At 41.6% G+C, this 23,261-nt stretch overlaps 1 protein-coding gene across 1 annotated transcript in view; it reads left to right on the forward strand.

Annotated features, from left to right (window-relative positions):
- Positions 1-23,261, forward strand: part of MEGF10 (multiple EGF like domains 10) — a 132,363-nt gene that overhangs the window by 61,175 nt on the left and 47,927 nt on the right. Inside the window, exons 5-8 of the mRNA XM_047094241.1 lie at positions 6,184-6,430; positions 7,826-7,946; positions 12,970-13,106; positions 20,389-20,601. Coding sequence (XP_046950197.1) covers positions 6,184-6,430; positions 7,826-7,946; positions 12,970-13,106; positions 20,389-20,601 — 718 coding nt within the window. The remainder of the gene's footprint in view (positions 1-6,183; positions 6,431-7,825; positions 7,947-12,969; positions 13,107-20,388; positions 20,602-23,261) is intronic.

Raw genomic sequence — 23,261 nt, forward strand, 5'->3', positions numbered from 1 at the left:
TATCACTTTTAGATGATATGTAATGTTCCATTATGTGATTATACCCATCTCTTTTCACCAATCCCCCATTACTAGAAAATTAGATTGTTTTCAATTTTTTGTTGCTATAAACAGTGCTAGGATAAACATGACAGCTTTGGAGGGAGTAAGTATCATGGTTTAGAATGCAGACTAAAGCGGGTGCCTGGGTGGCTCAGTTGGTTAAGCATCCAACTTTGGCTCAGGTCATGATCTCGGGGTTCGTGAGTTCGAGCCCTGCAGCCGGGCTCTGTGTTGACAGCTTGGAGCCTGGACCCTGCTTCTGATTCTGTGTCTCCCTCTCTCTCTGCCCTCCCTTGTTCATACTCTGTCTCTCTCTCTCTGTCTCTCTCTCAAAAATAATAAACATTAAAAAAAAAAAAGGAATGCCAACAAAAGGCAGAGGTCTGTACTTCCCTACTTCCTGCCTGTGTACCTATAACATGTCACCTGGATCTCAGTTTCTTCTTCCACAAAATGGGCACAACTTCCAAATAGGACCTACTTCATAGGGCCATTGTGATAGTTCATCTGTCTCTAGTGCCGAGGAGAGTGTCTATGGGCACACTGTAAATATTACTAATGGATCAACTACTGTGAATTGTTCCTGTCATTATACACATATGTTTATTTCTTTTGGAAAAATATCTCAAAGGAGGAATTTATGACTGAAGAGCTCTCAGTACCCGATTCAAGATTAATTTCTAAAATAGGCGTGGTAATCCGCTCTCCCACAGAAGTGTGTAAAAGCGCTGTTTTCATGTAAAGGGGGAGGTTATCTCCATCACTGTACGTATCAGATTCATCATTGTTGTGACCCCACCTCGTGATTGAGGGTGCACACGGTTTTTCATGGCTTAATATCCCTGAAGTCAGAATGCTTCCAACCATCAGAGTCACCCGGATAACTGCTGTGACATGCCAGTGTGGGACCTTCTGTTGACAACTACTGAGATCAAGAAAAGCTGTTGGTGTGTCTTAACACCTGTGAAATTAATTAAGTCTTATTTGATAGGGAACAAGGCAAACATATGTAAAAATTGTGATCTGAGTGCAAGATGAGCGTCATGGCAGATATATATATGGGTGTCTTCTTCAGAGAGCATCTCAGATTGGGTCTGAAAAAATGTATCTGTAGGACAGAGATTTCCAGGCTGAGCTTGGAAACCTGGGAAGGACTGATGGAGGGAGAGGACGTATCTAACACCTCTCCACATCTACGTGTTTCCATACCTACTTCTTTTGTCGGGCACAGGAAGATGATCGCGGCCATGATGCCATAGAAGGGGGCATTCATGGACGTTGGCGATTTAAAAGCCTTGTGACTTTTGCATGCCTTATTCTCTCCACATGTAATATCTCCTACAGCTTCCCTCCCTTTCCAGTCCCCTGTCTTTCTCTGTACAAACCCTCCACGCTTTACCTAAACAGGGCACACTCTGCCTTTAGGTCTCAACTTAGACATTATTTTCCCAGCTCAACCACACCGTTTTGGGGTCATTCCTCTGTTTTCTGTTGAACCTTGTACCTCCCCCTACTGCTTATCGCGGGGTATTTTAGTGTCTAATAACTTAATGCGTCTGCTGATAACCTGTAAGCTTCCAGAAGCATGCGCTCTACCATTCTCCTTTGAATTCTAAGCCTAGCCCTATGGCTGGCACATGGCAGGTACTTGAGAGGTGTAAATTGAGTGAATTTCAGTACCCAGCCCATGGATGTAACCTGTGGTTACTGGTAGCCCTGGAAGTTATCGCCATAAGGGCTCCGGGGCGAGCCCATTGTCTTGCGAGGATCCCGTGCTCCGCTAGTGTCATTAAGGGTTGTAGCATGGACGGTATACTTCTGATATTACACAGTAGTTTAAACTTCCTTTTATTTTCACCGTATTGTGAGAGCTTATTAGAGCATACTGTCCATGCTGCCTGAGACCCTCATTAAGCTTTCCCCGAAACAGCTGCACGAATCTGGGGACATAGCATCTAGAGCCCATTTCTAGCGGCCAGCACAGCAAGAGATGAAACTAGGAGCACCTGGGTGGCTCAGTCGGTTAAGCCTCTGACTCGGGTCATGATCTCCCCGCTGGTGAGTTTGAGCCCCGCGTCGGGCTCTGTGGTGACAGCTCAGAGCCTGGAACCTGCTTCAGATTCTGTGTCTCCCTCTCTCTCTGCCCCTCCCCTGCTTGTACTGTTTCTGTCTCTGTCTCTCTCTCAAAAATAAATAAACATTAAAAAGAGAGAGAGAGAGAGAGATGAAACCAGAAGCTGAAAAGGAGTCCTCACTCCTTTCGAAGCATCAGGGTTCTTCTCAGTATAATTTGAAACAGAAGTTGGTTCATCTACCTTTTCCTATTAGAATATTCTAGCTATTGCCGTCTTAATGTAACCAATTTTTTTTTTAAGGTTTTCAGTGGCAATAACCAACCTAGTCACTTTTTCTTTAGGCATGAAATGCTTGCCCTGTGAGATTAGAGTGAGGTGTTAAGTAAAAGACTTGAAGTGATTTCAGTTCAGAGTCTCCAAACTGCCTTTCCAAACACAGTACTTGAATTCAGGATAACCGGTCAAGCTTGACGCTCATAAGGAGCAAGTTCTGCCTCTTGTCTAGACAGTCAACATACCCTTGTATTTGTAGCAATCGGGTAAGAAAGCTGGCTTTTGTGTGATAAGCTGCAAAAATGGAAGTGTTGCAGTAGTTGAATATGACAAATGAAGAGAGGAAAGGAAGTCACAGTGATGCGTAAATTCAAGCCAGGCTTCTGTGTCCCACTTGTTCTGTTTCCTGCTTATTTGTCTGTATGCTTCTGTATGTGGATGCCCCCCCACCCCCAGCATCGCTTATGTTGGCGCCCAGTATTCACATGGTGAGGTCCATGTATCAATGGCCTGTTAGGGAAACACAGCCCCAAAGGGAGAAGCTGTCACTTCAAAGCATACCACAGTGCTTAGATATAGACAGGAAATTAACCATGTCGGCATGATAATATTTCCTTTAAAGCCTGAAACCTTTTCTTTGATGCTGATAGTTATCAATTTCTGCTATGAACTTGTTTCTATCATGAGGAGGTGTCTTAAGGGTTTTTGTTTTGTGTGTGTGTGTGTGTGTGTGTGTGTGTGTGTGTGTGTGTGTGTGTTTTGTTTTTTTTGGGTTTTTTTTGCATTTATCTAACCCCAGGGAAATAGGACTGGTCTCTCCCTGACTGCTCTTCTGGGAGAGAAATTGTTGGATGGGATGTGGAAGTGAATCACAAGAGAGAAGAGAGACGTGTTCTGTCCCCTCAGTACCTTGACTTCTTTCTTCCCACTTCTCTCCTGATGTTGTAAAACATATTCCATAAAATGTATGCGTGCCAGCACACCCTTATCCCACTGCCACCGTGGGAAGAAAGAACTCTAACCCATCATGGTTTTTTCTTTCTAAGTGCTTCTGACACAGTCAGGTTGTCCTTATCAAGGTAGTATTATTAACTAAAATTGTGTTTTGTGTTGCTCACTTAGGATACACTAAGAAACAATGAATATTTAACTTAGCATATGAGGCTCCCACAAGTTGAGAGGGATATGGAAACTTTGGAGATGGTTGAGCAGAGAAAGTGAGTGAAACTGAATAGCTTTTAAAAAATAAGTAAAAGTATTGAGGGTTGTATTTAATCTTGCAAGAAGTGGGATCAAGGATACCTTCACATTTCGGGAATAAGATCATTTATAATACAGAGAACGGTGATGAACCAAATCACCAAATCGACTGGTTCAGATTATAGGATAAGGGATTTGGCTTATGTGGAATGAAGCTGTTCCTCACTCTTAGGATTGATGAACCAGGGAACAAGTTACAAAGGACTGTGTAACTTACCTTAAAAACAGGGTATGGGGGCGCCTGGGTGGCGCAGTCGGTTAAGCGTCCGACTTCAGCCAGGTCACGATCTCGCGGTCCGTGAGTTCGAGCCCCGCGTCGGGCTCTGGGCTGATGGCTCAGAGCCTGGAGCCTGTTTCCAATGCTGTGTCTCCTTCTCTCTGCCCCTCCCCCGTTCATGCTCTGTCTCTCTCTGTCCCAAAAATAAATAAACGTTGAAAAAAAAAAATTAAAAAAAAAAAAAAACAGGGTATGTTCTTTTCTACTTGGATACCCGAGGGGGTTTAAAGAAACATACTGTGTATTTTTTTTTAAAGTATAGGTCCTAGATTGAAAGAGTTATAATTGAACAAAAAATTCTTTGTCCATATCCGTAGGCAATAAAGGAAACAACTGTATGAATAACAATGAGGCTTAAATCTCAGAACTACTACCTAATCTTTCTTTGTGAAAGATGATTGTGAATTTTAGGTAATTGCTTTCTTGATCTGCTTTAGATTCAATAATCTTCTTATTGTTTTTAATTGCGTTAAAGTATGTTTATTAAGGTGGTAATGAGAACGAAGCCATGCTGATTAAAAACAAAATTATTCATTTAAACCTTTTGATGTTATAAAATGAAAGGTTGATTCTAATATTGGAAGGTGAATCCTGTACATCTCCTCTAAGTTATTTGCTGTGTGCCTAGTTTGTTTTGTTTTCCAATGGTTGATTCTAGATCTGTTAAAGTTAGAGAATTTTTACGAAGTGAAACTGTGTCTTAAGTCATAAAAGCAGTTTATCCTAAGAGCTCCAGGCAGGGTGCTTCTTCCCTAGTGATTTTTATAGCATCTAATTAGTAAATAAATGCACAGCTGGGTAGGCAATGCATATTGAAAATTTTTCCTTTCCTGCTCCCCTATTCCTGCTCATCGACTTGAATTGCAGTCATTCTTCCTTTCCTTTGGAATTATGCTTTTAAATCTATTTCTCAAATGTTCTTTTCTGTTACTGTCTTACCTGGTTTTGTGTGCCTGTTGTCTTTTCCTTTGCTGTCCATTTTCAGTTTCATGTTTGTCTTACTGTTTAAATAAACTTACTGAGTTTATTTATTTATTTTTAAAACGCCTATTATTAAGAGACAGAGAGACAGAGCATGAGCATGGGAGGGGCACAGAGAGGAGGAGACACAGAATCTGAAGTAGGCTCCAGCCCCTGAGCTGTCGGCACAGAGCCTGATGAGGGGCTCGAACTCAGGATTGGTGAGATCATGACCTGAGGCGAAGTCAGATGCCCAACCGACTGAGCCACCCAGGTGCCCCAGTTTACTTTTTTTTTTTAACAGTTATTTATTTTTGAGAGAGAGAGAGAGAGAGAGAGAGAGACAGAGCATGAGCAGGGGAGGGCCAGATAGAGGGAGACAGAATCCACAGAAGGCTCCAGGCTCTGAACTGTCAGCATAGAGCCTGATGTGGGGCTCAAACCCACGAACCAGGAGATCATGACCTGAGCTGAAGTCAGATGCTCAACTGACTGAGCCACCCAGGTGCCCCAGTAAGCCAGTGAATTTAAGTATTTGTATCAATAATGTTCTCTCTTTTCTGATTACCTCCCAATCCATACATTCTTTGACACCTTGAAAGCAGATCAGTTTTCTTTTGGATTACTCCAGCCTAGACCTATAGCAGGGTGGGTCCACTCCACAGTAGCTCTGCCTGCAGGACCCCTCTTAGTCTCCAGGATCACTGCCTGAGGCAGGCCCCTGAACCTCACTTACTTCCTGATCTACTGCCATTCTTCTTGCCCCATCTCCCTGCCTCTTGTGAGCTCCTTCCTGCCCCTTCCTCAGAATGTAGCTAGATGACCTTTCTAGGACACAAATCTGCATTGTCTCTCATTGTTCAAAATCCTTTACGGCCAATACCGTATTCTCAAGATGCAATCCAGTTCCTTAGTGTGCATTTAAGCCCTTGTATGAGCTGAACCTTCCCATCTGGATAGCCGGCCTCCTCTCCCCCCAACCCCCCATTACTTACATCTCCCCTAGCCCTTGACTCTAGCCACATCAAACTCAACACTCTGGGTGCAAGAAACAGGCCAAGCAAAGTCATGAAGCTGGAAAACGTAGCTCTGCTTGAGCAATGGAGTGATTGGAAGTGGCCTACTTAGTGCTGGTTACATTTATGAAGCATTGCCTGGCTGGTGTCAGAGCCTCGATGTAGCAGCGAAGGGGTCATGAAGCCGTCTCGTCAAGGGGAGAGGAAAGCGGGTTCTGAAGAGCTTGCTCTTACCCGCATCCATACTCTGACACCCTCCATTGTTTTTCCCCCTCTTCAGCCTGTGATGGTGATCACTGGGGGCCCCACTGCAGCAGCCGGTGCCAGTGCAAAAACGGGGCTCTGTGCAACCCCATCACGGGGGCTTGCCACTGTGCTGCAGGTTTCCGGGGCTGGCGCTGCGAGGACCGCTGCGAGCAGGGCACCTACGGTAATGACTGTCGCCAGCGATGCCAGTGTCAGAATGGAGCCACCTGTGACCACGTCACGGGGGAATGCCGCTGCCCGCCGGGATACACTGGAGCCTTGTAAGTGACACAGGGCAAGGTGGCGGAGGCCTCTCACCTTCTCCGTTCATGCTGCTGCCACCATCGCCTTCCCGTGCTTCTGTTTCTCTTGCTGCCTGAAGTCACAGAGAGGTCGGGGCTCCAGACACAGATGGGGAGATCAGCAGTGACAGCCACTAGATGTTCCTGCTGTTTAACTCTTGAACATCAGACTCCAGCCAAAGTTGGAGGGCCGGCTTCCACGCTGCCCTTCTGGAAGGGCAGAGACAGAGAGGACTGGGATGTTGCATTGAGTGGAAATATTTGGGGGTTGCTGGGGCAGATTTGAGGATCTGCTTCGATTCCCCGACAAGTGCATTCATTTTACACTGCTCATAGGTAATGATCCATGCTGTTCTGCTTTGTGTGGTAACTAATTAGCTGGAGAAAGCTGGGGTGGGTTTAGTGCCCTAGAAAAGAGAAAAAGGGGAAGATGTTGGAAATAGTCCATGATAAAAGCTTAACTGGGTTATTTAATGCCTGTGGATACATATGTTGCCTTGTGAACATGAAAGAAATGTATCACATCTGTGTAGGGTATGTGGGTGCAGATAGTTTCATTCTTTCTGGATCAAATTGGAGCATCTTCTTAACCTCCACTACTTTCTTTATTTGGTATGAAGGACATTCTTCAGTGGCTTGTATAAGCAAAGAGAATAAGAGGCAGAATTTGCCAAAAAAAAAAAAAAAGTAGGATATAGAAAAATATTCTCTTACTGGGAAAATTACACTTGTAAATCACAGAGCTAAAACTTGAAAAAATGCGGCTGATTAGGTAAATACTTCCTGCCAACAGTATTAACAGCTATAAAGTAGAGCTAAAGGAAAAACTGCATTAGCCTAGAAAGCCCTGGTTTTTGGGAGAATGATCATCTCAAACGACTTAATTGTTAATATTGCTCTTACGGGTTTTTATCAAGGCCACAATGGGCTTTGGAAAACTTGGACCAATTTTACAGGAGAGCAGACAAGACAAAGCCTTAGCGAGGAAAGTTCATTCATAGAAAAAGGGTGGGGGTTAAAGTCATGGAAAACGATCAGTTTCAAGAAGAGATTGTTGGAGATTAATTATGAGGAATATGTACACAAAGCAGGGGCTGTGCCAGTGTTTCAGTCTCCTTTGAGGTTTGAACAGACACACAAACAAAAGCAGATAAAACAGTTTCATTACAAAATAGCCCCAAAGAAAGGAAAGGTCTAGGTGACCCCTCAACGACCTTTCCAGCCAATGTGGTTAATACCTTGATGTTAACGAAATGAAGAATTCCAAACGGAGAAAGCTATCTGTTTTAGGGTCCTGGGTGCTGTTGTGTCTGAACCCGAGGGTCGTGTGGTTGGGTCAGTAATGGTATCTTTTGTCATACTTCAATTCCTCAGCTGTGAGGATCTTTGTCCCCCTGGCAAGCACGGCCCACAGTGTGAGCAGAGATGCCCCTGCCAAAATGGAGGAATATGTCATCACGTCACTGGAGAATGCTCTTGCCCTTCTGGCTGGCTGGTAAGCTCCCTTCCTCCTCTCCCCCACCCCAAAGGGCACATAGGAGACTCTAGCACAAAGGAAAGTTGTACCGATGGTTAAAGGTGGCAAAACTGGAAAGACCTGAGCATTTTTAAAGCTGGAAGCCTTCCGTCCATTTTCAGGCAGAAGGTGATTAAATCTTGAAGTGCACTTAGGGTCCTCATTGGAAAACATAGTGGCCACCTGTCCTGCACTTTCCCTCAGGATAAAAAAAGAGGGAAATATTTCATCTCGTGTATGACAGACAATGCCGTTAAACACCAGAAGAATATTTAAACACCGGAAGAATCTAAATATAAACCTACCTCGGAGATACTTCGGGTTTGGTTCTAGACCACAGCAATAAAGTGAATACCACAATAAAGTGAGTCAAATGAATTTTTTTGGTTTCCTACAGCTTTTGAAAGTTATTTTATACTATACTGTAGTCTATTAAGAGTGCAATGGCATTATGTCTAAAAAACCAATGTACGTAACAAAGCAATTACATTAGTAACATCAGAGATGGCTGATCACAGATCACCATAACAAACATAAAAGTAATGAAAACAATTTGAAACAATGTTAGAATTACTAACATATGACTGAGATATGTGAAAGGAATAAATGTTGTTAGAAAAATGGTGTCGGGGTGCCTGGGTGGCTCAGTCAGTTACTTCGGCTCAGGTCATGATCTCATGGTTTGTGAGTTCCAGCCCTGCATCAGGCTCTCTGCTATCAGCACAGAGCCTGCTTCAGATCCTCTGTCCCCACTTCTCTCTGCCCTTCTCCCCTCTCTCTCAAATGCTCTCTCTCAAATATAAATAAGCATTAAAAAAACAAAAAAGAAAAAAATGGCGCCAACACGGGGGAAAAAATGAGCCCCTGGCTGGCTTAGTAGAGCGTGCGACTCTTGATCTCAGGGTTGTGAGTTCAAGCCCCACGTTGGGCATAGAGCCTACTTGAAAAAGAAAAAGAAAAAGAAAAAGAAAAAGAAAAATGGTATCACTGAACATGCTGAATGCACGATTGTCACAAACCTTCATTTTGTTTAAAAAACAAAACACGCGGGGTGCCTGGGTGGCTCAGTCAGTTAAGCGTCTGACTTCAGCTCAGGTCATGATCTCACGGTTCATGAGTTCGAGCCCCACATCGGGCTCTATGCAGCTCAGAGCCTGGAGCCTGTTTCGGATTCTGTGTCTCCCTCTCTCTCTGCTCCTGCCCTGCTCACACTGTGTCTCTGTGTCTCAAAAAGTGGATAAATGTTTAAAAAAAAAGAAAAGAAAAGAAAAGAAAAGAAAAGAAAAAACAAAACACATAATGTGTCTGTGAAACACAATAAAGCAAAACACAGTAAATGAAATATGTCTGTAATTGTTTTTATAATTAAGTTCCATGGGTCACTATTGTTCTTTGAGACCATTATTCTCAACTGAGTGAGGGTTATGTGAACAACTGATCTGGTCATATATTTGTGGAGGCACATTGAGGTGAACCAGGTTTATTACCAGGTATGGCAGAGTTTCTCAAAGCCTTTTGTATGCAAATCCAAGGGGAAGCTGTCACTCACCCCACTTCCCAAACTTTGACCATGTTACACTTTCTTCATGTCGTGTCTCACGGGCTTAGTGTTTTGCAACATTGCAACACACTCAATATCAAAGCTGATTTGCTAACTAGCTTTCTCTGAAACCTGGGTGTGATATGGCCATTACCGGCATTGGTTTGTGCGTACATCTGCTTGAAGGCCCAAGAGTGAACGACCAAGGTCTGTTTCCTTCAGTAACAAACAAAAATTAAGAGAACGGTTCACTTCACTATCCCCTTCTATCACCAGCAGCTGTAGTGAAACTATGTTTGTAGGGTCACAAGAGACTTCTTGATTATCAGATCCAGTGCTGACCTTTCTGTGCTCATTCTGCTTGACTTCACCAAAGCTTCCAACCCTGTTGCTCATTCACCTCCCTTTCATAATCTTTTTCTGCATTTATTTGATAACCCCCTCTCCTACTTCTCTTACTGAAGATCTCTTTTCCTAACCTCCTTCTTCTTCACACCTCTTTATTACAGTATTTCCTAGGTTTCAGTCTTATCCTTCTTCTCTTTTCCCACTATAAATCTCTGAAAATCTCACCCAGATCCACGGCTTTAACAGTCATCTACTGATTTTTCCCAAATCTTGACCTTCCTTCGGAGTCCAGACATATATTTGTCACTGTCCTATTAAACACCCCAACCCAGATGACCTGTAGACATGAAGCCACCATCTACTTGGGCTCCACCCAAGCTGGAGCCTTAAGAGCCAGACATGGAGTGGAATTGGTCTGCGAATGCCCTTGTTGTAGTCCTGAAGCAAAGGAGAACTGGAGTTCACATCCCAGTGAGAATCATGGGAAGTAAGGGAGAGTTCAAGATGTGAAGACCATGTAGACAAGGGGAAAAGAAATATTAGACCCAGGGTGAGCGTTACAAAGGTAAGCAGACAAGACAAGGTCTGGATCTAGAGGCAGAGCCCAAAGAAACCCCTTAAATCAGTGGAGTCAGAGTGAGGGGCCTTTTACTGAGTGGCTGATGATGGGGTGAACAAGGGAGCTATTGAGAAGTACTGAACTGGCTCAAGCCACATCAAAATCATTGCTAATGAGACAAAACTTGTCATGAACCCAAGTCTTTCTTCAGGCTACTCCTTTTCTGCTTTTTAAAAATCTTCGTTAAAACCAGCATTTCTTTCTTATTGCCCAAGGTAGAAATACTGAATTACCTTTGACTCCTTCTCTTCTTCATTTCTTATAAGCAGTCTTTTGCCATTGTTGGACATTGCTTGGTTCTTGGCAAGGGAAGGATTTTGTTGGGGCAGCAGAGTATCCGGAAAGCTCCGTGTTCTTTGGATGAAGAGTTATAGGCATTCTACTCTAGGACTATTGTATAGATGTTGTCTGTATAGTTGCCTCATCTTGAGGTTGAAGCTTTCTTCTGGTTGGGATTGTTATGGTGTGGGATACTGACAGCCACAGGCTTGGACCATGAATCCCAATTTACTGGGTAGATGGATCTTCCCATTCTCCAGTGTGTCTGTACTCTGAGGCTGCTACCTTCGTAGAAGTTTCTTACTGCATGCTTCGGGTCATTTCTCAATCTGTGAATTGAGAGCTGAGCTTCTAAGGTATACTTCTCTCTACAATATTTTATTTGTGCTATTACTCTAGGTGCTTTTCAAAGATGAAATATATACCTTTTACATGTACACACACATGCATTTCAACTCCTAAGAATGCCTTACTTAAAGCTATTTGCTCACGTTAATCTTTACTCACAAACAATATTTCAACAACATCTCTAAAGCTGATGGGGGACCATTACAAAATGTGGGTAGGGTCAGTCCCTGGGAGAATGAGAATTTTCACCAGAATTTCTGCTTACTGCAGATTGACCCTTGGCACATTGTTTTTTCAGTCGTGTTGTTATGGTGTGCTAGAATGGAGGGATTAGAGCTATTTTTTCATCTGTCCCCCTCATCACATTGTGAACTAATTAAAGGTTGTGACCTTATCACTTTGATTCTCAGAGCTTAACTCTATGCCTGATGCATAGATGATTCTCAGTGAGGCATTGATTTGAATCATCTCTCAAAGGCTTTTTCAGTTCCAAGAGTCTGTGGAAGAACTTTCCCTGTTTGTAGATAGCTAGAAACCACCAGAGGAGACTTAATTAGCACACCAACTGCCTTTGTGGGTAGCCAGGAGTTAGAGGAAATGTATTTTCTTATGCTATCCAGAATAAACATTTACAAAACCATCTGGTGTTTGCTAGCCTCCAATTTCAGAGTGCCCACAGTCTGCCTTTTTTTAGAGAGAAGGAGGACAAAGCAACAGCTTGCAACAGTTAAAAAAAAAAACAGTTTAAAAATCCCTGTTATTTGGGAAATGTTGTTTGCTCTAACAATAACTCCAATAAACAGATGATAAGCTACAAGCCCAAGTTATATGGCCAAGTGAAGCAGAAAACGGGAAGGTATTTCACTGACTTATTGGTACTTATTCATATAAAGCAGAGGATTGGGTTAAATATAGTGACAGTGCCTGACAAGATGGACAGCCTCTAGGGTGAGGAAACATGTCCAAGTTCCTCTCTTGATTTTTCTTCCCAGGAAATAAGCTTTCCTATTGATCTTGGCCCACCAATGTTTGTTCAACCTGCTGAAAATAAAAGTGTTTTTCTCTCATAATAAAATGTCTAGGTTCATTCTTGTAGAACTACTTCTTAGGCAATGTTACTGTTAATCCAGGTACACAAAATTTCCGTCTTATGCTACATTATACCTTGTAAGAAATAAAGCCAATGATAATGTGTGTTTTCCTTAGAACATATGGTAAAGCATTTGGATATTGTATTTGCACCAGATGTTGCCATTCATGTAATGGATGTTCAGTAAGTATTGTTGACTTATTGTACATGTATGACACAAGGAAGAACGCTTAGGAGGATTTATAAATTCCTTAGATTACCATAATAATTTTGTGTAACTTTATCTTAAACTTCAGTTTTTTAATATGGATATTTATTAAGATTATTCTGCCATCTTTTCTTAAAAAAATATTTATTTATTTTGAGAGAGCGAGTGCGTGAGCAGGGGAGGAGCAGAAAGAGGTAGAGAGAGAACCCCAAGCAAGCTCCCTGCTGTCAGTATGGAGCCCCATGCGAGGCTCGAACCCACGAACCATGAGCTCATGACTTGAGCTGAAATCAAGAGTTGGACGCTTAACTGACTGAGCCACCCAGGTGCCCCTGTTCTGCATCTTTGGACGTATCTTGAGATCTAGGCTTACCAAGTAAATAAGTCCACTTAAATTTCCTAACATTTTTCAGATGATGAACAGAGTGTTCTAAAATCCCCTTCATCTAATTATCTTGCAGCCCTGTTCCCTTATCTCCTCCTCCTTTTGTTTCCTCTCTTCTTTCCCTCCTCCTTTAGCCCTTCCCTGGCTGGAGGCCCATGTAATTTTCCAAATCTCTTTGAATGCAGGGCACAGTGTGTGGTCAGCCTTGCCCTCAGGGTCGCTTTGGAAAGAACTGTTCACAAGAATGTCAGTGCCATAATGGAGGGACGTGTGACGTTGCCACAGGCCAGTGTCATTGCAGCCCAGGATACACAGGGGAACGGTAAGGGATAGTCTTATCTTTCTCTGACTGTTCATAATGGTGTGAAAGGAAAGGCTGCAGAGCCCAGGGAATACCTTTGCTACTACGTGCCTGTGACTGTTCTATAATATTCCAGAGGCGTCTATAAGGTATCAATGTGTTCGACAGATTTTTTTCCCAACTCATTGTGTAGAAATGGAACCATCGACAGTGATGGTGAATTGAAGACAGACAGCATTAAAATAAAGAAATAAAATCCCAGCTATTCAGAACCCGTGATAAATGTTTCGTGCTCAACAGTTGAATGGCTGGACAGCCACTTTTTACATTTTAAATGGTTTTTGATAGATTTATTTCAAAATTGGATGTGTATTTGGTTAGCTTTAAAAAGTATGCTGGGCATAAAGTTACCTTCTTATGATTCAGTATTCCATTAAGAATACCAGTCATTTCCCTGTGGAGTAGCGACCAAGTGAGATCCAATGGGACTTTGAAGATTATAAGAGCAAATGAATGGCTGTGTTCACCTGGCCCTTCCATCCACTGTCATTTTTTGTATCAGTGAAGGGTTACCCTAGATGGCTTTGCACACCTTACTCCTTCTAATTTTCTCTTTCCTCTCTTACATCCTAAAAGACCAGATAACCAAGCTTTTGGGATGTGTGCATACAATTAGAGAAAAAAGACTTGAGAGGTAGGAGATTATAATGGCTCACAACAAAGATTTTTTGGAACCTGTGTCCTTAGATACATCCTTATCGCTAAAATAATTTTACTTTCCTTTGGGGTTGCTCTCAGGATTCAATAAGTACATTAAAGTGGTTAGAACAGTGTGGAAGCTTACAAATATTAGCTGTTATTATAGTTGAGTGATTTCTCTGAACTGTACAAATACTAGTGATTGTCAATTTGAGTGATGTCTGGGGACCAAATAAAAATTAACTATCATTATTTTTGATGATATCTGTGACCTAAGAATTTCTTCAACTTTCTTCCCTCATTATTTTTTTTTTCCAAAAGGCTGATCTGTTTTTGACTTTTAATAAGATACTATAGCACTAATGGAAATCCAGTAAAATGTAAATGACAGTTATTTCTAGATTGTGGGAATACTGGAAAATTTGTTTTCTTGCTATGTAATTTCTCTAACTTTATATAATCAATATGTGTTTTTATTATAATTTTATTTTTATGAATATATAATAATAAGTATAATTTAAAGTAAAAAAATAAAAATAAACAAACTTTGAAGAAGAAAAAAAAAGAAAAAAATATGATGCTATATAGTGTGGTCCCTCACTTCCCCCTCCCAACTTAGAATTTGCACTTTCGTATTAAATTTATTTCTGAGTATTTTGTATTTTTGGGAAAATCCCATTTCAGTTTCTAATTGGCTATTTCAGGATAAAGACAGGCTTGATTTTGAGTGTTTTTATTTAGTCTCTCTACCAAAATTTTTAATTAATTCAAGTGTTACTTAGCAAACACTAAAGTTATTTTATCACCTACCAAAGAAAAAAAAAAGATATTTGTCTCTATAATATTTATAAGGGTTGTTTCATTTATTTATATTTATAAGGGTTGTTTCATTTTCTTGAAATAATTGCATTAATTGAAACCTTTACATCAGTGTTGACAAACAGGTAAAACTGGGAATTCCTGTCTTCTTCCTAATTTCATTGAAAATGGCTTCAGTGTAGTTTCATGCTCATTACTGGTTTTTAGTAAAATTTTTCATGCTTGGGTGTTTTTTTTTTAATCCCTGTTTTTATTAGGAACTTTTGTTTTGTATTATCTATTTAACTTCTTTAAAGTTAATGAAAGGCTTCATTAAAGGCTTTTCATCTTTTGTTAATGTAATTATGTATTTTACCTTTATTTTTTGATGTTGCAAATTACTGACACCTTTCAGAGCATGGTTTTTGTAACATGTAACTGAGCTTCTCAAAAAGTTTATGTGACCTACATCCTGGCTTATTGTTATATTTTGGAAAGATGAGGATAATAGCTTTGTCTAATATTTTAGGGCACTAAAAAATTAAATACAGACCCTTGAAAAACTCAGGGGTTTGGGGCACTGACCCCCTATTCAGTCGAAAAATTGCATGTAACTTTTGACTCCCTCAAAACCTAACCTAATAGCCTACTGTTTAGGGAGCCTTCCTGATAATATAAACAGTCCGTTGGCACATATTTTCTATGTTATATGTATTGCTATACTCTTAGAATAAAGTGAGCTAGAGAAAAGAAAATGTTAAGAAAATCATAAGTAAGAGAGAATATATTTACAGTAGCAGACTGTATTTATAAAAAAAAAATCAGCATATAAGTGACTTGTGTGTTCTAAACCCATGTTATTTGAGGATCAGCTGTATAATCGTTTTTCTTGTCCTCTACTGGTTTAAGTCTCAAATCTGAGGCAACACAAAGACAACAAACATATAAGGCACACTTGTAAGGCGAACGTATACTGCAGACTTAGACTCATCTTATTTAGAATGCAGGGGAGGGGTGGATAACAGCTAATTTCCAGGTGAATTTTAGATTAAGGCAAGGAAGGCAACGAGCCAAAGGAAGAAAAGGAAGTTGAAGAGGGAACATCTTCTTGAGTTGTTGTTCCACTAACTATTGTTTTTCTGGTGACTTGACAACATGATTTCTGTTTTTTGTTTTTTTTTTAAAAAAATTTTTTTTAACGTTTATTTATTTTTGAGACAGAGAGAGACAGAGCATGAACGGCGGAGGGTCAGAGAGAGGGAGACACAGAATCTGAAACAGGCTCCAGGCTCTGAGCTGTCAGCACAGAGCCCGACGTGCTACTCGAACTCACGGACCTCGAGATCATGACCTGGGCCGAAGTCGGCCGTTTAACCGACTGAGCCACGCAGGCGCCCCTGATTTCTGTTTTTAATTATACCATGCCCATCTGGGTTCTAGACACACACACACACACACACACACACACACAGCATGCACTTTTGTCACCACGATTGGGGAAAATGAGCAGCTATGGGGCAGTTTGTGGTGACAGCAGCTTTGAGGGCCTGGGGTCTTGGCATTTCCCTGTTTTAAGAAGTCAGCGTAACTTGATCACCGAGGTTAGACCAGAGGGCTGCTGCCTGGGGGAGCAGGTATCACCACTGGTAGCTGTCAGCAGAGTGTTTCCAGGATGTGGGGACGCACTCCCAGCCAGAGTAGAAGCAGAAAAAACAAAACAGACACCTTGTAGGCAGGCAGAGAGGCTCATGGGATGCCCAAATAATAGTCCCTGGGGCTTGTGGAGAGTTTAGGAGGACATTGTGGTGAGGAACTGTAATGTGGCACAGCCAGGCAAGAGGGAAGATATCTATCTATATCTATATCTATATCTATATCTATATCTATATCTATATCTATATCTATATCATCTATATCTATCTATCTATATATCCCTTATATCCCCCAAATGGAGCTAAGTCTGTTTGACAAAGACTTTTAACTCCGCTAACCTGAAAAGTATAAGCTACGTCATGATTGCTTTTATTTTCCAGATAGAACATGTCTACTTCTAGAAAGATATCCTACCATCTGGTGGTTTCCAGATTCTCATGCAAATTCTTTTGAGGGGTTAAAGAGTGTTCTTCATGCTAGTGGGCCACCATGGAATCGCTCAGACCTTTGGGGTCCTTTCCTGTAACTGGTGCTCCATTAAGAGTGAGCTGCATGGAGAGATCTGTGCCTCAGTTCGGCTGTCTGTTAAGGTGAAGCCAAGATTGTCTGGCCATGCCTGTGTTCCCTATTAACCTGCAAGTGAAGAAGGAATGTGGGTCAGAGGAGGTAAAGTCAGAAATTACAGACAGGAATTGGGCTGGGGGGGAGGGGGATGCGGCTTTGGTCTCCAATGGGGGAACTTTCTGGTATCTAGGATTGTGGAAAAGTTGGCTGTTTTCCAGCACTTTTTATATTTCCCCCAGAGCAGTAGTTCCAGATGCTTGAAAGGCAGGCAGCTGATCCATCGATCCCAGATTTAATGAGGAATGCGATTCTTTCCCACGAAATCATCGTTTGGCCCAATTATTCCAAGCCCTCTAGGGAGGGAACGTGCTCAAAAGGACCAGGCAGAAAGGAGCTGCCACCCCTTATATGCTAACTCACTTCCTTTTCCATCCATTTGTAACAAGATGCAATATAATAATCAAAATGGTATTAAAATAAGCCTGTGACCTTCATTGGTTTGGGACTTGGGGTTGTATTTTATTATCTCTACTTAAAGCTTATCCATTTTTTTCCAATCCCAGAGCATTATTCAAAAACAAAAATGAGGGGCGCCTGGATGGCTCAGTCGGTTAAGTGTCCGACTTCGGCTCAGGTCATGATCTCGTGGTTTGTGAGTTCGAGCCCCATGTCAGGCTCTGTGTTTACAGCTCAGAGCCTAGAGCCTGCTTTGGATTCTGTATCTCCCTCTGTCTCTGCTCTGTCTCTCTCTCTCTGTCAAAAAATAAATAAACATTAAAAAAAAATTAAAGGGGCACTTGGGTGGCTCAGTCAGTTGAGCAACCGACTTCGGCTCAGGTCATGATCTCATGGTCTGTGAGTTCGAGCCCCGCGTCGGGCTCTGTGCTGACAGCTCAGAGCCTGGATGGAGCCTGCCCTGGATTCTGTGTCTGTCTCTCTTTCTGACCCTCCCCATTTATCCTCTGTCTCTCTCTGTCTCAAAAATAAATAAACGTTAAAAAATATTTAAAAAAATGAAAGAATGTATAAACTCCAAATTTCTATATTTCTGCTGTGGCCACTATTTATTGCTATATCTTTATCGGCCTCTCTGCTGTCTCTCCTAGGAACATCTATTACCTCTTTTACTAATTCTTAAGATAGATTTTTTTCCCCCATTGTTCTGCCTTGGACCACAAAAACAACATTAAGGGCATGAAATTCATTGAGAATGATGCTTCTTTTAGATAAAGGGGCCAAAAAGGGAGATAAGTCTGGTTGACAAAGACTTTTAACTCTGCTAACCTGAAAGGTATAAGCTACCTCGTGATTGCTTTTATTTCCAAAGATGGAAAATGTCTACTTCTAGGAAGATACCCTACCACCTTGGTTTAGTAGATGGAAATAGACATAACTGTTATTCACAGGATTCTCTTACAAGTGCAACATTGATGAAAAAGAAAGGAGACTATGAAGTGAGCTTTACATAATGGCTACTTCAGTAAGTAAAATTCAAATGGCTTTTTGCCATTTATAATACAAACTAGTACTATGTTTTATTACAGCTTAGAAAGGTAAATATGGTCCAGGACCAGTTATTATGGATTTTGTTTTCCCAAAGAAAAGGAAGTCTCTGCCAAGATAGGATGAAATATACACACTGTTTCCCTGTCATTTGTCAGTGGACAGACGTTTTTTCCAGGCTTCCGATCTATACTCAGTTCACCCACTTTTAGAGCTAAGCTTTTTACTAAGTTAAAATCATGGATCCCAAAGCTTCACATTTTGGTTAGTTTTCAAATCCATATAAGAGAGAGGAAGCAATGTTATTTCACCTTGTTTATCTTTATCTTTTTGGGACTGAATTGCAGGAAGATCTGGATGAACAGGTTGCATAGTTGTCTTACCATCCTTTAGCCGAGCCATGACGAGGCCAAATTACTGTACTTCAGCATTTCTTTCTCTAAAGTTTACATCTTTAAGGAATAAACTAAGTGACTTGGCTTGGTAAAGCTTCTTACAAGTTAAAAATAGAGTACCCTTTAAAAATACTCTGGTCTAAAAATAGGTATACTCCTGGGTAACCTTAAGACACATATCTGATTTTATGCTAAATGATAGTTACTACAGAACTTTGCTAATGATCTGTTGAGCAGTTGATCTGAAGATTTTGCCTCTTGACAAACATACCTAAAGATGGTCTTAAGAGTCAGGTGAAACCAAGTTTACCGGAGGCTCCTTTCCTTTTCTCTGTCTCATGAAATACATGCTAGAGCCAGGCCTGACCAGAAAAGTGTCAAAGGGATCTGGAGATTTATCTTCTACTCTTAAATAGAATCCCAGTCAGTCTTGGTATTGTTACTAATCACGCCCCATAAAACATAAGCAAACCTTGTGGAAAATGTTTGCTTTTCAGCCCCTTTGCCAGTGCCTTTAGGTATCCTTGAATTCATTATTTTGAACTTGCTGTTGGCATTATACTGGTCTAAAAAAATGCAGTGCTGACCTACCTTTTTGACCGTGGTTCTGGCATGACATGAGAGCCACATGGGAAGTGTCTGCTGATATCCACAAAGTGTACCCTACTTATGGCCGGCACTTGGCTAGACAAGACCCCATCTCACTCTCCCTTGGCAGGAAGTGCTCCTTCTGTTGCAGGAGGCTCCGTGAAGTCACCTTGCCAGGTCACAAAGAAACTTGGCTGGCTGGACAACTGGTCATGCATTCTATGGCGTGATGAGAATTTTCTCTTCTCCATCATACTTCCTTGCGGCCACTTAGCTTCCCACCTGATCCAACTTATCCAGACCCTGTCCTTCCTTTAGGAGCAGACTCTAATGTTATTTTTTAAAAGATAAAGTCAGTTTTGGGGACCGGATATTTTTTCCTTGCTATTGGTCAACCCTTCTTACGGAGGACGATACCCCACTTTCCAAAAAGTTTGTGCTAGGAAACTCCCCGCGTCTCTAAATCTCCTGGCAAGAGTTCCCCAGGTGGAATCAAGGAAACCTGATAGCTATAGCTCTGACTTCCCCAGATCTAAAGACAACTGTGTTTATTAAATGCATAACTTTCTAAATGAGGGGCAATTATTGTCATTCAGCTTTGAAAAGAGCAGACACGTGGCGGAGATTAAATATTGATGCCACCGTGAAAGCCAAGAGAATTAACATTGTTTGAAATATGCCACAAAGTTTTATCGTTAAAATGGGGAAAGCATCTATTTCAATATTTTAATTTCCTAATTTGGGCAATTACTCTTCTCCCGTTTTCGGTATCTCCTCAAGTGATATATCTGTATCTGTGTCTATATCTATAGATCTTTAGCAAGCACGAGGTAAAAAACGTTCTTCCTGTGGCAAGTTCATAATTTTATTTTGGTTTCGTTTTTGTTATTCCTTTGAACAGACTCATACTGCTGTTAATACTATCTGTAGCCAGAGTGATTCAGCTTACTGCTTTTATACCTGTAACGGGACTGTCGCGAAAACAATGTATCAAACGCGAAAAGCAGGTTCAGTTTATACATCACAAAGCCTATCAGAATGGACTGTGTATTTTTACACGGCACTGACTAATCTGTCTTCTGCTCTCGCCTCCTGCTTGACAGGTGCCAGGACGAGTGTCCCGTTGGCACCTACGGAGTTGGCTGTGCGGAGACCTGCCAATGTGTCAATGGAGGGAAATGTTATCACGTGAGCGGTTCGTGCCTCTGCGAAGCAGGCTTTGCTGGCGAGCGTTGTGAGGCGCGTCTGTGTCCAGAAGGGCTGTATGGCATCAAGTGTGACAAGCGGTGTCCCTGCCACCTGGATAACACTCATAGGTGAGGGTTAGCTACCCCTGGAAGGATGTGTCCTATTACAGTTTGAACTGCAGTGACCACTCTTTGGAAGGAGAGATTGACAGGGGGATGCCCACCCTGAGACCCTTCCTGCCTCTGCATCATTCTGGGGAGGAGCCGCTAAGTGAGTGGAAGAATTCTTTACTTAGTGGGTGACAGTCCAGGCTGGAAGTGCTCAAACTGGTAGAGGCTCTTGGGTGGATATCAAATTCTATTCTCCATCGATGGCCATTGCCAAAAATTAAATTTGCTGAGGTTCGTAGAATGTTTCCCTAAGAGGGGGATTCTGTGACATTCCCTTAGAAGCAAAGATGCAATGAAAGACATGAGTTAAGCCCAGTGTAGTACGTAAAAGTATCCCAAAAATGGTTCTCACTGCAGCATCTTTGACATGACAGCACATCTGTGTAGAAAAGAAGGGTACCGGTGGAAGTTTCGTAAAAGTGTTTCGCATGTGGCTGTCACATGTGAAATATGTTTTCAGAATTGATTACTCTGACATAGGACTCACAGGGGCCTTTTAGCTCAAAACTTTCTCGAAGAATTTAAGAACAGGAAACCATGATCCCACCCACCGTAGTGTTCCTTGCCTACCCCTGAAAACATCTTTCTACCCCATTTCTTCCTCTCCCTCCCCCAAGGACCACATACTTATCACTTAGATTCTGGGTCTCCTTTGCAGACTGCCGGAAAAGCTCGGTCTGACAAAAATGCAGTGCATTATATAGCAGTTCAAATGTTACAAGAATTACTTATTTGAATTCCGCACAGCTGTTACTTCGTTTATGCTCCAGAAAAGTAACTTGTGGCCACATCAAATCTCAAATGCAGAAAAGGTAAATGTAAATAGAAGTGTGCGGTTGGTCTCTTCTTTAAACCATTGTCAGGAACGAAAAAGCAGACTTTGTACTATAAGCGAGCAAACGAGGGAGAGAGAGAGAATATTTGGAATACATTTTAGTGGGACATATCAAAGAAGTGCATTCCTAATGTGTCTCAAGCAACTTTGCAAGCTGCTTTAATCAACTTTGGTTTTCTTCATTGGAAAATGTTGCCACTCTTGACGTGACAAGGTTAAGTAAACACTTAGTGAGTGAAAATGTGTTTCCTGGAAACACAAGGTTCCTTTGAACCAAGAGGTATAGAATCTTTGTATTAATTGAAAATCTAGCTTGTTCATTTTACCATTTAAATGTGTGTGTGTGTGTGTGTGTGTGTGTGTGAGAGAGAGAGAGAGAGAGACAGAGACAGAGAGACAGAGAGAGGGAGAGAGAGAGAGAGAGAGCAAGCTAGTGGGGGAGAGGGGCAGAGGAAGGGAGGGAGAATCCCAAGCAGGCTCCATGCTTTCAGTGCAGAGCCTGATGTGGGGCTGGATTCCACAACTCTGGGATGATGTCCTGAGCTGAAATCAAGACTCGGGCGCTTAACCGACGGAGCCACCCAGGCATCCCAGCAGTTGATTTTTTGCTTGACTATTTGAGCTGGGCACATCTCGGTGGTCCTTGTGCTTTTCTCCTGGTATGCAGCCGGCAGATCAAGTAGAGGTCGATTGGTTCTAGAATTCCCCCCTCACTTGTCTACCATTTGGCTGGTTGATGGGTGCCTGAACCACATGTCTTCAGCAGCTAGCACCTTAACCTTGGCTTTCTTTCATAATGCCTGGCTTCCAAAAGCAAAAAGAGGTGGAAAAGGCCCCAACGTGCAAACACTTTTCAAACCTTTGGTTATCTCATATTTGCTAACGTCCCTCTAGTCAAAACAGGTCTACACCAACTACAGTTTCAACTGATAGGAGGAGTTGCGAAGAATGTGTGGCCATTGTTGTTTTTGCAGTCTATCATAGGGTTGAAACTAATTTAAATCTATTTATAAGTGACATTTCTGTTTTCAGGTATAGCCCTATTATAGAGCCTTAAGACATTCGCTGTGGCCTGGACTTTTCAGCTGAAAACTAGCTTTTATGGTGGAAATGATTTTGAACAGGAAAATAAAATTTGAAATTTATTAAGATTCCCCACGGGATATGTATATTAGGTCTTATTAATAAGGACTTTTAATAGCTGTGGGCAATCAGGATGTGCCTATTTGCAAATGCCACATAATTGTCATTACATTTGAGCATTAATAACATCTAAGGAAATGAATAAAAGGAAGTTCAAGGACTCATTCTATTTTAGCCAATATTGTATTGGACCCTTGTAATAATTTGCTGTGAAACTGAAAGTTTTACCAGAGCGTTTGTATCTAGTTACATATGTGATGAAATGATAGGTATTCCTATACATGTATAATCCTATTTTCAGATACACAAAGCAATCTGTTCTTTAGAAAGAAAACGGATAGTAGCGTATTACCCTTCAGCCTCCAGTCTGCCGCACTAACATCAACACGTAAATCTCATTACCAATTAAGCTGCCTGCCTGAGAACCCATCAAATGCCTCCAAAGTGCTCTGGCTTCCTACATCTAATTACAAATTACAGAATACTAATTTCGGTGTCAATCAATCTGAGAACCAGTGTGCTGAACTAATACTCACTAGGGGGCATTGAATATCAATTTCTGTGTCTGCCTGTAGCTTAGTTCAATTCCCTGTCCCCAGATAATCTATTTCATTTAACATTTATGTCTATACCATGAATA

This window comes from Lynx rufus, unplaced genomic scaffold (assembly GCF_022079265.1).
Source record: "Lynx rufus isolate CCGP_SWC_20201006 ecotype Redwood Valley unplaced genomic scaffold, mLynRuf1.p SCAF_1, whole genome shotgun sequence".
Taxonomy (NCBI): domain Eukaryota; kingdom Metazoa; phylum Chordata; class Mammalia; order Carnivora; family Felidae; genus Lynx; species Lynx rufus.